This window comes from Hyperoodon ampullatus, assembly GCF_949752795.1.
Source record: "Hyperoodon ampullatus genome assembly, chromosome: 13".
NCBI classification, from domain to species: Eukaryota; Metazoa; Chordata; class Mammalia; order Artiodactyla; family Ziphiidae; genus Hyperoodon; species Hyperoodon ampullatus.
The window spans coordinates 2,158,370-2,173,399 of NC_136926.1; the positions used below are offsets into that span (position 1 = coordinate 2,158,370).

A 15,030-nucleotide genomic window follows, 5' to 3' on the forward strand; every position below is an offset into this window, starting at 1 on the left:
TAAAAGGACCAAAAGCAGGGTCTTGGAGAGATGCTTGCACACCCACATTCATGGCAGCATTATTCACAGTAGCCTAAAGGGCGGAGCAACCCAAGTGGCCATTGACGGATGCATGGATAAACAAAACGTATGTAGTCCATCCACACCACAGAATATGATTCAGCCTTAAAAAGGAGGACATTCTGGGACTTCTCAGGCGGTCCAGTGGTTGAGACTCTGCGCTTCCTCTGCAGGGTGCGCAGGTTCAATCCTTAGTCAGGGAACTAAGATCCCACATGCCGCATGGCACTGCCCCCCCCCCAAAAAAAGGAGGACATTCTGACATTTGCTACAACACGGATGGACCTTGAGGACTTGATGCTCAGTGAAATAAACCAGACACAAAAGGACAAATCCTCTATGACTCTATTTACACGAGGCCCCCAGAGTAGCCAAAGTCATAGAGACAGAAGGGAGAAGGGTGGGTGCCGGGGGTGGGTGTGGGGGTGGGTGAGTGCTGAGGACAGGGAGCGGGAGCTCGTGTTTAATGGGGACAGAGTCTCAGTTTTTCGAGATCAGGGGAGCCCTGGAGACGGAGGGCGGTGACGGCTGCACAACAGTGTGAAACGTACTTAATGTCGCTGAACTGCAAGACTGAAAATGGTTCAGAGGGTCAATTTTATGTTATGTGTATTTCACCACAATTTAAAATGTTGTGTGATCTTCAAAAAGAGAGGGAGAGAGGTGGGTCGGGTGAGAGAGGCATTCTCAGGTCAGGACAGTTTGCCTGTGGATGGAGAGGGCGTGAGAGACAGGGATGGAGCAGGCAGACGGCGGGGGCGGGGTGCGGAGGAAGGGAGGGAAGGTTCCCGAAGAGGAGGAGGAAAACGTCCTTCCCTGAGGAAGGAGGGACGTGAGAAACCGGCGAAATGGTCAGGATGAAAGAGAACAGAGCAACGGCCGTCGGGCGGTGCCATCAGCCTGGGAGAGCACAAATACAGACGAACACTGGCCAGGAAGTGTGGACAGCTGGGCACAGCTGGGTGCTGAGGGAACCAAGAAGGGGCCTGACCTTCGTGGGGAATGAGGGTCGGGGGGCGGGGTGAGACGGGAGCTGCCGTGAGAGCGACGATGTCCTGACTCACTGGCTTCCCTCGATGGCCGCCTCATGGAGGAGGGGATGAAAACACACGTGGACGGACCCAGAGGCCGGCACATAGTAGGGCTTCAGGTGATGTTGGTGGAATGGGATGGAACAGTATAAAACGGAACAAAATAGAAAATCCTGGCGGGAAACGTCTTTGTATGACTTCAAGCAATCAAAAATATATTTAGTTCTTATTATTGTACATATAGAATGGATAAACAAGGTCCTACTATATAGCACAGGGAACTACACTCAGTAGCCCATGATAAACCATCATGGAAAAGAATATGAAAAAGAATGTGTGTATCTATCTATCTATATACTTATATGTATAGCTGAATCAGCAGAAATTAACAAAACATTGTAAATCAACTACACTTCAATAAACTAAATTTTATATATATATATATATATATATTGCATTTTTTAATAAACTCCTTGAAAAATCACACCGTCAGGTGTCGAATCAACACTGTATCACAGCACACGATCCTGACGCAGGGAAAATCGTACTTTTTAAAGGACAGGTGCACATCTGTGTCCCCAGTACATTTGTCGTTCTTATCACTGACAAAGATAAAGTGAAGGCAGAGGGAATTACGGTTACAATGGGGCGAAACAAACAGCTCATCACTCAAGACCGAAAGCATTAAAAAAAGTCTCTTCAAAACACTAAACTGTGTTTCCCAGACAGAACCAAGCTCTCCAACTTACTAATAGCTATTATCAAGATAAGGGAGAATCAGTCAGTATATCCCCCTCCTCCAAAAACGACGTTTATTGTAAATCAGAAATACCCATGCTTGTGGCGCACACATCTATGAAAGTGACATCCGTTCTTAGAAGCCTTTTTACCCAAAGTCAATACTGTGTGTCCAACCCCAGTGCCATCCGGGGGATTTTCCACTGCTGTTCAAAAATAATCCCAAGAAAACGAATGCTAGAAAGAGGGAAATGCTAATCCTGGCCAGCACCAATCCATCTAAGATGCTTTATACAATCATACATACGAGTATTCCTTGCTGCAAAACGAAATCAAAGAACAGAAATGAGGACAAATTCGCTCGAACTCACCAAATGGTGCCAGAGATGGACAGTGATGAGAGGGGAGCCCGATAAATTCTGGGAGAGCTTCGGCGTGGGGAAGACCTCCAGGGAAATCAGGTAGCTGGTCACAGACAGCAAGCAGTTTTTGTAATTTGCTGCCTCAGCAATCCTAGGAAAGAAATGAAAAATCACTACAAAACACACAAAAAAAGAAAAAAACCTTCGGTTTAAAATTTAATGTTAAGCCTGAGGTTTTTTGAAATCTTTTTTGGATGGAGCTCTGATTTCTATCAAAGAGCTGCTCTCTGTAGGGCTTGATGCTGGTACCAAAAGGTGAGATGGAGCCCTTGACCTCACAGAGTCTATAATCTAATAGAAGAAGGGGGGATGGCCCAGGATGTGGGGAAGAACAGAAGGGTCAAAGCAATGAGCCTGAATCTCAGCCATCCATTTACTTGACCTTGGACAAGTGACTTACCTTTTGGACCTCTATTTGCCCTAACTGTAAACCGGTGTGTTAAATAGTAGTGTGATAGATACCTGTTGTCTTGTCACCCAGGAGCCCTTCACCCTTCTCCTGATAAAGGCACCTCAGCTTCCCTCCAGGTGATCATCCCTTCCCCACTTTCAGCCCACGTGCTTTGGAGGGAACTTCATCCTTAACTAAGAGTAAAGCCTGCTATCCTGACCTGAATGCATCAGTGCACTGCATTCCTCAGACCACGCTGACTGTTCAGACGTGAACACATGGTCCAAGAAGATCCGAGAAGAAGTAACAAGATTCAGAAGGAAACGTTGGGTCAGAGATTCTCACTTCTCTCTGCTAGACATCAGCCCTGAAGCATGAGGTCCCAGAAGTGGCTTCCAATCATGAGCAGAGAGACTGACTGGGAAGGGGATCCACCCCCTGGAAGAGCTGAGAGACGGAGCTGAGTGACATCGACTGGGTGCTGGATCGAGCTGCTCCTGAAGCCAGCTGCCCGTGCACCTTTCAGCTTATGTGATCCAACAAACTCCTCTTTTGCTTAAAACAGTTTACGGGGCTTCCCTGGTGGCGCAGTGGTTAAGAATCCGCCTGCCAATGCAGGGGACATGGGTTCGAGCCCTGGTCCAGGAAGATCCCACATGCTGCGGAGCAACTGAGCCCACGAGCCACAACTACTGAGCCCGCATGCCACAACTACTGAAGCCTGCACGTCTAGAGCCCGTGCTCCACAACAAGAGAAGCCACCGCAATGAGAAGCCCGCGCACCGCAACGAAGAGTAGCCCCGCTCACCGCAAATAGAGACCCGCGCGCAGCAACAGAGACCCAATGCAGCCAGAAACAATAAATAAATAAAATAAAATAATAAAATAAATAAAATTTTTTAAAAAACAGCTTACGCTGGGGTTTCTGTCACTTACAACCCAATCAAAAGAATCCTGACTGATATACACAGTACTGGTCTCATGGAGTTCTGAGGCTGAAATGATATTCAGGGCCAGGACTAGGGCGAGGCAAGCAAGGAACCTGGGGTGCAAGATCTCAGAAGGTGTTCACGTTCAGGGCCTGCCACCTGTGGTGCCTGGATGACTCCCAGAATGCACACCCATCTGAATGTTGTGTCCTCGGTGTCTGCTCGAGCCCTCGCCCGGCCTGGCGGGTGGTAGGTAATCAGCAAATGTCTGTTGCCTGAATCTGAATTTCAGACAGCTACACTAGGATGCTTTCGGCGTGGAGTCATTCGGCCCGCGCTCGGGCCGCCCAGTCGCCTGCGGGTCTCTTGCCCAATCTGGACTTTGCGTGTCTCCTATTCACTCTCCAAAGCCCGACTGGGGATTCTGCCCCCATGTGCGTTTATGCCCACAGGACTGTCTTCGTAACATCCAGCCGACCCCTGGGAGCTGGATGCACCATCTTCTTCCTCCTCCCTCAACCAGTAGCGCCTACTAACTAGCCTCAAAGCTGTCGACCTGGACTGGAGCCCGTGGGACCCATGCAGCTCCTGCAACCATTCCCCTTCACACACCGCACCCGGCTCTGCACACAGGCTCCTTACATGTGTCCCTAAAAATGAGCAGGTCCCCAGGAGCACACAGAACTCTTCCTGGAATTGTCAATATGAGATGTTTAAAAAAATATCGCTGTGAAGATTTAAAGCCCCAGCCCTGACTTCATGGAAAGACCCTGCAAGAGGGTCTTTCCAACAGAAGGTCACCAGGGACCCGGGTGTGTAGCAAAACAGAGGCATGGATTCCTCATGTCTGAATATCACCGAGGTTGGAATCTTGATGGGCTGCTGGAAGCTCAGAGAACACGGCTGATTTTCTGTCTGATTGTCCTTCTCTGGGGAAATGTCACGGGTGCAAGCCCAGAACGAGGAGACATGCGTGGAATAAGTCACACACGTTAAAAAAAAAAAAAAGACACTGAAAAGAAAGCAGCACGCTAGTTCAGTGTTTCTCAACCACTGTTTTCATCATCACCCCCTCAAGATCTTATTAGACATTATTTTCCTAACACCCTGCCATTAACCCATCAACACCCCGCCCATCCTGTGAGATTTTAGTGCCACAGAGATACAGTAAATCTGCTTATGTACATAAAACATGCTGAATACAACTCTGCAGAGTCACAACCACTGTAATAGCCCAGACTCCTTGCCCCCAAAACCAATCTTCACCCCACCGAGGTGATATCACCCCCACTGAAATTGCATGGGGTTCAGCCCCTGCCGTGGAAACCTAAGACTGGCTTGATGTCACCAGGGACCAAATCAGACCCAAAGACAGAAGGATGTGGTCCCCGGTGACATGGAGGCCAGCTCGCTCGCAGAACGACGGGGCTGACCAGGTGGACGACCTCTCTGCCCATGATTCCGGGAGGCTGAGATGTTCTGTGCTCACCCTTGCCAAGACCTCACAGCCCACGCTTCCCTCCACAGGACTCCGTGCACTCATCACGTACGTAATTCTAGCAAGCAAGCTAGAAGTCATTTTTCTAGCAAAAATTAGGACTCCAATATTAGCCAACAATAAAATCACAACCATGAGCATAAAACCCTAAAAATACAGCCTCATTTGTCATACACCCCTCTTTCCCCCTCCGTGTATGTTCATCCAGTCAGCTGTCTTCCCCACTGGGAGGTAAGCTCCATCAGGGCCGCATTCTTACCCATTCTGTTCATTGTTCTCCCAGCTCCCAGAACCACGCCTGAGACACAGTACGTTTTCAATTAACATGTGCTGAATGAATGAATCTTCTCACGGGCAGACAATGACGACTTAAGAAAAGCATATGGACAAAATGCAAAACACATGGAGAACCTTCTCTCAACAGACAGAATGCAAATCCAGAGTGGATTCCTGGATTCCACCCTGGGAACACGTGGATTCAGCCAGATGTAGTCTGGTAAACACCGGCTTTGAGGGCAAGAATTGATACCAGACTCACCAAATCACGGTAAGGCTGACGGTCTACACTGCAGCCTCAGGAGCATTTTTAATCTGGAAAAGTGTGATTTCCCAAAATGGACGGGTTTACACTGATGTTCTCCAGTGACTCACTTCTCATGCAGCCAGTGAGGCCCTTCCTTCTGGCTGGGTTCGCCCTGTGGAAAGGCCCCGCTGGGGGTCCAGGGTCGCCGGGCCAGGAGGAGCCCACGGCTTCAACACGACCCACCCAAGTCGACAACGACGAGACACCAGAAGAACTAAGAAATGACTGTTTACTTTTTAGATGTGATAATGGCGGGAGTTTACTCTGTAGTTTTTAAAGAGTCTCTATCTTTTAAAAATAGAGACTAAATATTTACAGATGAAACTCCATGATGTCAGAGATTGCCTCCAACTAACTGGTGAGCTCGGGTGTGCAGAGGAAGCCCAAACGGCTGTGGATTGTCCCGGTCATAACCCGGTGATGACCGTCTCTCTGTTTTTACAGATGTTCAAAATTTTTCATAATAAAAAGAGGGTTTTTTTTTTCTTTTTTTACCACTTCATTTAATCTCTCTGGTACCTCCAACTGTAATAAGAGTTTTGCTTTGGTTTCATAAATCTGATCCAGGTTTGATTTTTTTTGTTTTTAATCTATTATCTAGGGAACAGTAACACTTGGATTATCTGTCACTTTGGAGCTGATCATACCAGGGCTTGGGGGTCTTTTCTGGTTGGGAAAACCAGCTCATTCTAGATGCAAGGAGGGAACAGGGCAAAGGAGACAGCCAGGGGGCGGGGGCCGCACTGTTACACCCCGTTCCCTCCTCTGCACAGACCCCTGCCCCGCGCTGCCTCATCCAGGCCCCATGTCCTCTGCTCTGGGCGCGTTCAGCCAACGGGAGCACCGGTAGGAAATCAGAGGCGTCAGAGAGGAGAGTAAGGCCCACACAGGGCTGTCCCCGTGGGGTCACCCCAAGTTGGCCCCAGCCCACTGAAGGGCCCGGTACCCATCTGGTCCCCGCACGCACCCCTCCATCTTTGCACAGGGAACTGTGTTCTCCTGCCGCCTTCAGCCCAGGGCCGTAGCAGCACGCCCCATCTCCTTGTTCCGAGAACTTTCCTGTTACTGTACTCTATCTTTTGTAGTGGGGAGGCCCCCCCCCGACCATGGCCTTGCAAACGGCCCCTCCATTTAACTTCCCCCAAATTACCTATTTGGCCCCTATGGGGGACCCAACTGACACAGCCCAAAGTCCAGCCCTGCAGCCTCACCTATTTCACCACATTTGAGCCACGAACCCTCTGCTGGTCATCTCTGCCTTCAATTAAGCCCAGAGAGGAGGGAAGATTCCAGGATCTCAGGGGCAGATCTGGGAACTCTGAAATCTTCAAGCAAAACACCCAAGCGCATGGAGAGATGAGCTCTGGTCCTCAAGCAAGAGAAGTTAGCACACATGGGATAAGAAAAGGGGCCTCAGGAAGAGACCACTCCCGAGTACAAGGGACTCACAGTTAAACCAAGTTGTACGGGGAAATTTAAAAAAATTTTTTAACTGCAACTATTCCCTAGTACGTGAACTACTTTTCTAATGCGTTCCCACTCAGACTTCGTGTCCGGCTCACTCTGGGGTCCATCCTCATCCGTCCCGTCAGAGCTGTGGTCTCGCTGACCATCAGGGGAGAGCAATGAGGCACTGAAAACACCAAGCAAAGGAAACTTGAACCTCATGAAAGATGCTGCCCATGGTGACAGGGCTGAGGGCACTGGAGGGGCTTAGGAGAGTTCTCGAGGGGACGTGAGGCCTCTGGGCAACGGACAACTAAAGAGGGGAGCGCCCACCAGGATGGTGGACATGAGCTCCGTGGCACTCGGGTGGCTGAGTAGCCGAGTCCTCCATGTCCAGAAGCGGTTCAGCGTGGTCTCTCAAGAGAGAACGGCAAGAACCAGAATTTCTGCCTAAACCGGGACCCTCCTCTCCAAACTGAATTGCAAGAGTCACGCCCACAGAAAATTTGCTAGAAACAGTGCACCTAGATTCCCAGCTCCTACCATTCTGCCACGTTTGCTTTATCTGGCATCTCACACTCTAGACACACACACACACACACACACACACACACACACACACATGCGCGCGCCTTTTTGCTGAATCATCAGAAAGTACATCATGACACTCCACCTCTAAATTCTTTAACAGGGACCTTCTAAAAATAAAGACTGCCTTCTACATAATCCCCATCCCATCATCATGATCAGAAATCTGACAAGGCTTCAATCATCATCTGGTGCCTGGTCCACCGTCCAATGTCCCCAGTGTCCCCGCAGTGTCCTTCAGAGTGCGGCTTCTTTCCCATCAAGGAAAGGACAGCATCCATTCAGTCACCGTATCCCCTTGGTCCCCTCTGATCCGGAACAGTCCCTGCTCTTGTTACTGCTTTTACTGCATGCATGTTTCACAGTCCAGACCAAAGTTTTGCAAAATGTCCCTCGACTTTCCTCGTGGGGCGCGTCGGACGGAGCGTCTGGGGGCAGGATGACCCTTCCCACTTCACATCCGGGGACGCAGGACATCAGCCTGTCCTGATGTTGGTGACACCGAGCTTGACCTGTTGGCTGAAGTGGTGCTGACAGTGTCTCCGCTCTTGGGGACCTTCTCACGAGGTGATGAATGGGTACCCTGAGGGGTGACGGGGAATAACCCTGGGCCCTCACGACCCTTCACCCGCTGGTGTCTGCCCCGAGGAGGTTTGCCTAATCGATGGCTACACCAAGGGCTGCCGCATGGCGATCGTGACCCTGCCGGTCCTTCTGCCTGGATTGCTCAGTGTTACTCTACAGAGGAGAAGTGCAGACATTTAAGCCCAGGCAACCCCCATAGACCGTGTCCTTCTGAAGCACGTGTGAGTCCATCACTGAGATGCTGAAACCCAGAGGCACGAGTCCCAGCCCTGCCGCGGCTGCTGCAGCCGTGGAGTGCCGTTCCCTCTGGGTCCTGGGTCTGTCTGTGGAGGAGAAGCAGGTGACCCTGCTCCCTGCTCAGCTCGGACGGCTCTTTGGAAGGAAACGGCAGTCCCAGCTGCTGGCCTGGCAGGTGAGAATCAGCAAGAACCGAACACTCCTCATCACTACGGGGCCAGGGGCCACGGGCCACGGAGGAGCCCCCGAGTCCAGGCGCCTGCAGAGGCCAGCAAAGCCCCCACCCCGGACCTGTGGACGGTCAGGCGTTGCCTTGGGCAGCCAGCACATGGGCCCTGAGTGGTCTACCCAGGGCGGGGGGGATAGAGAGCCCATCCTGCCCTGACCCCCTCCTCGTGCTTTAAACTCACGTGCTGACTCCACTCCCCAGGGGGTTTAAAGGACATTATGAGTCCACTGCATCCTTTCGATCTCACAAAAAAACATAAATGTGTGTAGATGATGATGCACAAAACTAAAACGGAATGAAGTCAGCTGTGCGGGCGAGTAGGGACACTGGAACGCTAACAATGCGATTGCACAAATCTGCTTCTAATCCTGCGTGGAATTTGATAATCATCTTAGAGGCGGAGAATGGGAGAACATCCAACCACCTCATGAAGTGATAAGGGAAGTGCTTACATATCATGTTCCAGGGCTTTACTTAAACCATTAACTCAGCGCTCACGGAGACCCTCAGGAATCGGGACGGCCGTCCTCCCTCTTAGAAAGGAGCACAGGAGCAAAGAGATCACCAGCCGATGAGGGCAGCCAGTGAGGGCAGCTGGCTGCAAGAAGAAAGCCGGGAGCCTGGCTCCCAAATCCAAGAGTGAACCACAGCACAACTGTTAAGTGTCACCTCTGTGCTGCCTTGTGCTACAGGAGCAAGCACAACAGGGACCACACTTGGAGGGCTTCTGGGGTGATTTTTTTTTTTTTGAGGTTAATCTTGACAGTAAGACATCTTTGCATCAAGTGTTGGCTTTAGAGCTAAAGGTTCAACACCTGAGAAATACACCGTCATCATTGCAAAATCATTCTGGTTTTGACTTCAGGAAAATGAGCACTCAAAGTCTCTGCTGACGGAGTTCAGAGGTCAATGGTGGTTAGGCCAATGGGTAGAGGGCTGCGAGGAGGGGGATTCTCTGCCTGTGCGGGTCTCCAAGCCCACGATTTGCAGGGGGTATAAGAGTTGATCACGTCGCCCCGGGTCCTGAGGCTCCCAGGAGTCCTGCTGGGTGCCCCTGGGCAGTGAGGACTGTGGAGGGAAGGGAAGGCTGGAGCCCTTAGGACGGAGGGAACCACACCCAGCCGCCAAACTTCAAGCACACACTTCGACTCTCCACAGCAGCTCAAAAGTCAGCCCCAGCCCCGTCCACTGCTGCCAGCACTGATGTAACTGTCCGCCAGGGCTGTGCAAACCACAGGCACTGCCTAGTCTTATAAATAAAGTTTTATCAGCACACACCACTCCATGTCTTTATGTATTGTCTGGGGCCGCCTTCCCACAGCTCTGTTGCAATAGAGACACTATGGCAGGTAAAGCCGAAAATATTAACCACGTGGCCCTTTATGCAGAAGCTTGCCAACACCCAGCCAGAGCGATGGTCCCGGTCACATTACATCAAGGTGGCCGCTGCCGTCTGCGACCCTCCATCCTGCCTTCCTCCCCTTTCCTGAGGGGGAGGGGTGCCGAGAACGTGGTACAGACGCCGTCCTCCCCACGCCCCTACCCCGGCCCGCGGCAGGGCTCGGCCATCCCCAGAAATACACGGTCACGGATTTCACTGAAAAGTCCGTTTCAGTCGGAACCTCCGGCAGGGAGAGCTGTAAACAAGTGTTGATAAATTGGGGCCAAGGATGGATCCACTATTCATTCATAATCTCAGGTTTGGGGAAATTTCCCCCAAATATTCAAGAAGGCATGTTTCCGAGGAGTGTTTGGCATCTTCCTCTGTGACTTTCCTGAAGAATTCCGGAGTGCACACCCAGAGTGCCAGGTCCCCTTTCTGTAGTTACAAGGCTCCCCCAGGGAACCAGGCCCAGAACCGGGCTTTCTTCCAGGTCTGCAGCTAAACCACGACTGTTCGCTCCCTTCCCCCGCCCTCCTCCAGGGTTCTGTACAATGAGCTGGTCCCTCACATCAGGTGGGAGAGGAGCCTGTCCGAGAGACACAGGATATCAGGGCCCAGGTATCTGCATCATTAGAAGGCATTTATCATTTCTCGTTTATCTGTAGGCGGTAAAAATAGCTGCCTGCTTTTCCATCACACACGCCTCCAAATACCCGGCAGCAGTGCCAGCGTCTGAAACTCGCCCCCGCAAAGCCTTCCCAACAGCAGAGACAGCGAACTTGCAGGAACGCCTGTCCTCATACCATTAGCTTTCTCAGGCTCTGTCCCGGCGGGGGACGGCAGCGGGGCCTCGGGGCCAGGGGTGGAGGCCCTGTGCGGCTCCCTCTGAGATGCACGGCTCTCTCTCCAGCACCTTTTCGGAGCCCCCGCCCTGGGCCGGGCACTGCGCCAGACGTGCGGGAACAGAGATGGACCAGCCCCTGCCTGCTGCCCTCCGCGGAGCCCCTGTCTGGGGCGGATCTGTGCCCGACAAAACCGGCTTCACCTTCCAAACACTAACTGCAGAGAGGGGTCCCTTGGGCTCATACCTCGTTGGCCCTTTCTCGGCACCGGCCCTGGGCTCTGCCTCCCTGCCCCCTCCCAGGGACCCCATGAAAGGGAGGAGTGGACCCCAGCCCTAACCTCTCCTAAGGGAACCACCCCCTCCCTGTGGTCGGAGTACGGCTGACCCACCCCCCAAACCCCAGTGGGTCATGTGAGCAGACCTGGCCAATGAGAGTGCAGGATCCTCTCCCACCAAGGCTGGAGGCCCGGATGGGCATGTGACCCAAGTGGGCCAATCACAGCCCTCGCTGGATTTTGAATGAAACTGACTTTTCATTGCTGAAAGAGACTCGCTTTCCTTCTTGAGATCTCAGGACCCCAACCCACGGGGGCCTGAAGCTACCCGGAGCCAGCCATGCTTCTATGGAGGGGCCTGCCTGGAAATGAGCTGACACAGAGGAGAGCAGAGGCAGGGGACATAGAGACCAGGGCAAAGAAGCATCCTCTGGGTCCCTGGATCCAGCCGTGCCTGAACCCGACTGACTCCTGCCCTTCTTAGTCGCATGAGCCCTCAGTTCCCTGACCTTCTGCCTAAGCTGATATATCCAACACAGTCTTGACTGATATCGGCATGTGCTACTGGCTTCCCATTCTACAGAAGTGGGAACTGAGAGGTCACTTGACTTGTCCAAGGTCAAACAGTTCCAGGTGGCACCGATATGGTCATTCAGCCTATGCTCCTGACCACTGCACTATCAGCCTACACCCCAGGGCTTGCTGAACCCCCAGTGTAGGAGTCCCTGGGTCTTCCTCCTTTGCCCTAACAGTGAAGCACCAGGAATTAGCGCCACAAGTTCTCTGATACAACACTGCGTGTGTTGGTGATGGTGGGGAGGTGCGGGTGTCACAGCCGTCAGCCACCCAGCAAACAAGCATCCCCTTTCTCGCTCTGTGCTGTGTGGCCCCCAGAGACTCACTTGGTGTTGGCCGGCTGGATGTTGCTCAAGTAATAGTGCACCGAGCGGTAGAGAAGGCCCACGACGGTGGTCCAGGCTGAGGAAAGAGCAGATGGCCAGACACCTGTCAGCATCCCAGGTGACAAGCATGAGAGACACAGAGCTCCCCGCCAAACCCACTCGCCCACCAACACACAGTGCAGACCTCACACCCAGGAACCCGGCAGCTCCTCGGGGGGCGCAGGGAGGGACACTCAGGGGCAGAACAGGCCACAAGGATAGAACGTGAGTAGAGACTCCCCTCCACTCTTCAACTGTGAATCCAACCGCGGCAATCGCTCCCTACGCTGCCCGGGGGAGTCAGCTCTGGACACACGGACGCTGCAGCTCCCGGGGAGCCAGACACCATGAGCTTCTGAAGGCAGAGCCCCCATAGAGCTGTGGATGGCAGCGCCAGGTGACAGCGCTGCAGTCATGAGCGCATCTCAGTGGCTGCCTGCGTCTGCAGTATTTACAGCAATGCCAGCGCTTGAGAGAGGCAGGATTTACAGTCACCCAGACGTCTGTCACGCCTTCGGCTTGGTTGCACCTCTCTGTGATATTCCAACTTGGAAACAAGAATCATCTATTCTGTTTCCTCCGTGCATGAGCTTAACAGGAGGCTGGGAGGAGCAAGCTGCAAGCTGACCTCCGAGCTCTTCGGGATATTGGTTGAGTGTGTTAAAATTTCAGGGACGTATTTAATAATTCACATAACACTTACTGTGTGCCAGGTACTGGTATAAGCTTGGCTCTTTTAATTCTCACCACAATATACTAAGACTGTCCCCTATACTAAGACTGTCCCCTATCAGAGATGAGGAAACTGAGGCTGGGCAGCTTCAATAACTTGCCAAGTAAGTATGTGGCTGACCCAGGATTCGAGCCCAGCAGTTCCATCCACAGAGTTGGTGCTTGTGACGAATAAGCTCTACCACCAAGTGTGAGAAGCTTCCCTATGTACAGACCATGAGGCTGCGGTCCTGCCAATTCTGAGAAACTGAGGATTTCTAACAGATGGTGCAGCCGTGTGAGACGGCAGAAGATCCCACATGCAGTCGGTTGACCTCGGCATTGTCCCTGGACCCCACCAATTTCTGTAGTTCACCCTGAGTGCGGGGGGACAGTCCCCTGAAAGCAGGACACCCCGATATCCCTGAGCACCTTTCACACAGGCAAACTAGAGGGTACAGGGAGCAGAGGTTGGCTCCCAAGGGCTGGGGAGTGAGGACCCCGTGCTGGGGATGGGACACCATGGCCTACACCCTGCAGCTCGGCCCCCAGTCCTGAAGGCAGAACCCGGGAAGTGCATGGCCTCCGGCCAGATTGTCAGGAACTGAGAATCCACAACTCCCCAGGCCGCCCGAGGCCCCTGGGACGGAGGGACACACTTACAGAGGCACAGTCACTTTCCAAGGGGCAGACGGGACAGTCATGGCAGCAAAAGTGGCCAGAGCCACCCGGGCCGCCGACGGTGCTCCAGGGCCAGAGAGAGTAATCGGGGTCCCCTCGGGGTTGGTTCATCACAGGCTTTGACTTGGACCCACCCAGGAGGAGGACACCGGGCCCCCCAGCAGGGAGGGGAGGTGGCCACATCAGTTCACATTCCGCTAAGAATCGCCTAACGAGCCCGTCTGGAATGCAGATTCCCAGCCCCTCCTCCCCACTCCCAGTGCATCAGGCTGCAGCGGAGTCGCCGCTGTGACAACATCTCAAGAGCGTCTGATGACACACTGTGTTCCCACAGGCACACAGAGGAGGCCTGGGGGCAGCCCCTCCGCCCACTGACAGCTCACAGGGCTGAGTCCCTCCCCGAGGGTGCTGGGGTGCAGGTCCCCCCGGCTGTGCTCACCTTGGCTGTGGAAAGCCTCATGGGGGATCTCGATGTAGTTCTGCCCCTGGGCCGGGAAGCGGTAGTGCGAGGAATTCATGGTCTTGGGGAGCAGTTTGGCCATAGAAAAGTCTAGAACAAGCCAGAGAGAGGAAGCTGCAGTCAGTCAACTCCAGGGCAGGAAACTGGGCTGTAAAACCCCACCTTCTGTTGTTTTGGGTTTTTTTTTTTTAACGGAACGAGCTCTCTTGGGGAGTGTAATTACCTTTAGGAAACCAGCACCTAAAAAACAAGTGTCCAGGGCAGTGATTGCGGCCATGTGGCCGACCCATCCATCTACCACTGCTGGTGGGGGTTCTCCCAGCCTGGGTGACCCCTGTGCCCTCAGCGCAGCCCCTCAGCTCACGAGGCCTCGGGTACTGACTGCGTCCCGTGCAGCAGGGAGACCCCCATGCTGAGGGGCCCCTCCTCCACGCCAGGGACCCCACGAGACGCAGGAAAATGAGACACTAATCTAAGAGAGGCAAACACATCATCCCATGGAGGGACCTGTCTTGGCCGACAAACTGCCATTAAAATGAACCCAAGTGGATGAATTAAGCTTACTTTCCAGAGAGTGGCTCTGGTGGTAAAGTATTAGGGTACCACGCTCCCTAGACACAGACCCTGAAAACAGAAGGGCTGCGACGTCGGCCTGTAGGGGACCCCGTGCCTGTTGTCTTGGAAAAGCCTCCAGCTGAGCCCGGGAAACCTGCTCCCCCACGGACACTCCAGGGGCTGCCGCTGCTCGCCTCCTGCTCTGAACTGAGACAGCTGTCACCCGAGATGAATCTGGCCCCCAAGTCAGCATGCGAGGCTCCCGTGGTCCTGTGTGCACATCCCAGCTGTGTCGGGGCACGGCTGCCCCGATCTAACTCTGCCTTCCCCCAACATATCATTGTGCATCAGGCAACGTAGTTTAGGACAGCGGAGAGGTGCATCTCCAGTGATGGTGTGTGAGCTTTGTGTGTCCCTGGGCGCATGCAAGAAAACGCAGGAG

At 53.1% G+C, this 15,030-nt stretch overlaps 1 protein-coding gene across 1 annotated transcript in view; it reads right to left on the reverse strand.

The window, feature by feature from the left end:
• The window catches only part of ADGRD1 (adhesion G protein-coupled receptor D1), a gene marked incomplete at both ends in the record, with an annotated part of 143,187 nt that overhangs the window by 88,585 nt on the left and 39,572 nt on the right, over positions 1-15,030 (reverse strand). Inside the window, 3 exons of the mRNA XM_079717164.1 lie at positions 2,201-2,342; positions 12,143-12,218; positions 14,013-14,123. Coding sequence (XP_079573290.1) covers positions 2,201-2,342; positions 12,143-12,218; positions 14,013-14,123 — 329 coding nt within the window. The remainder of the gene's footprint in view (positions 1-2,200; positions 2,343-12,142; positions 12,219-14,012; positions 14,124-15,030) is intronic.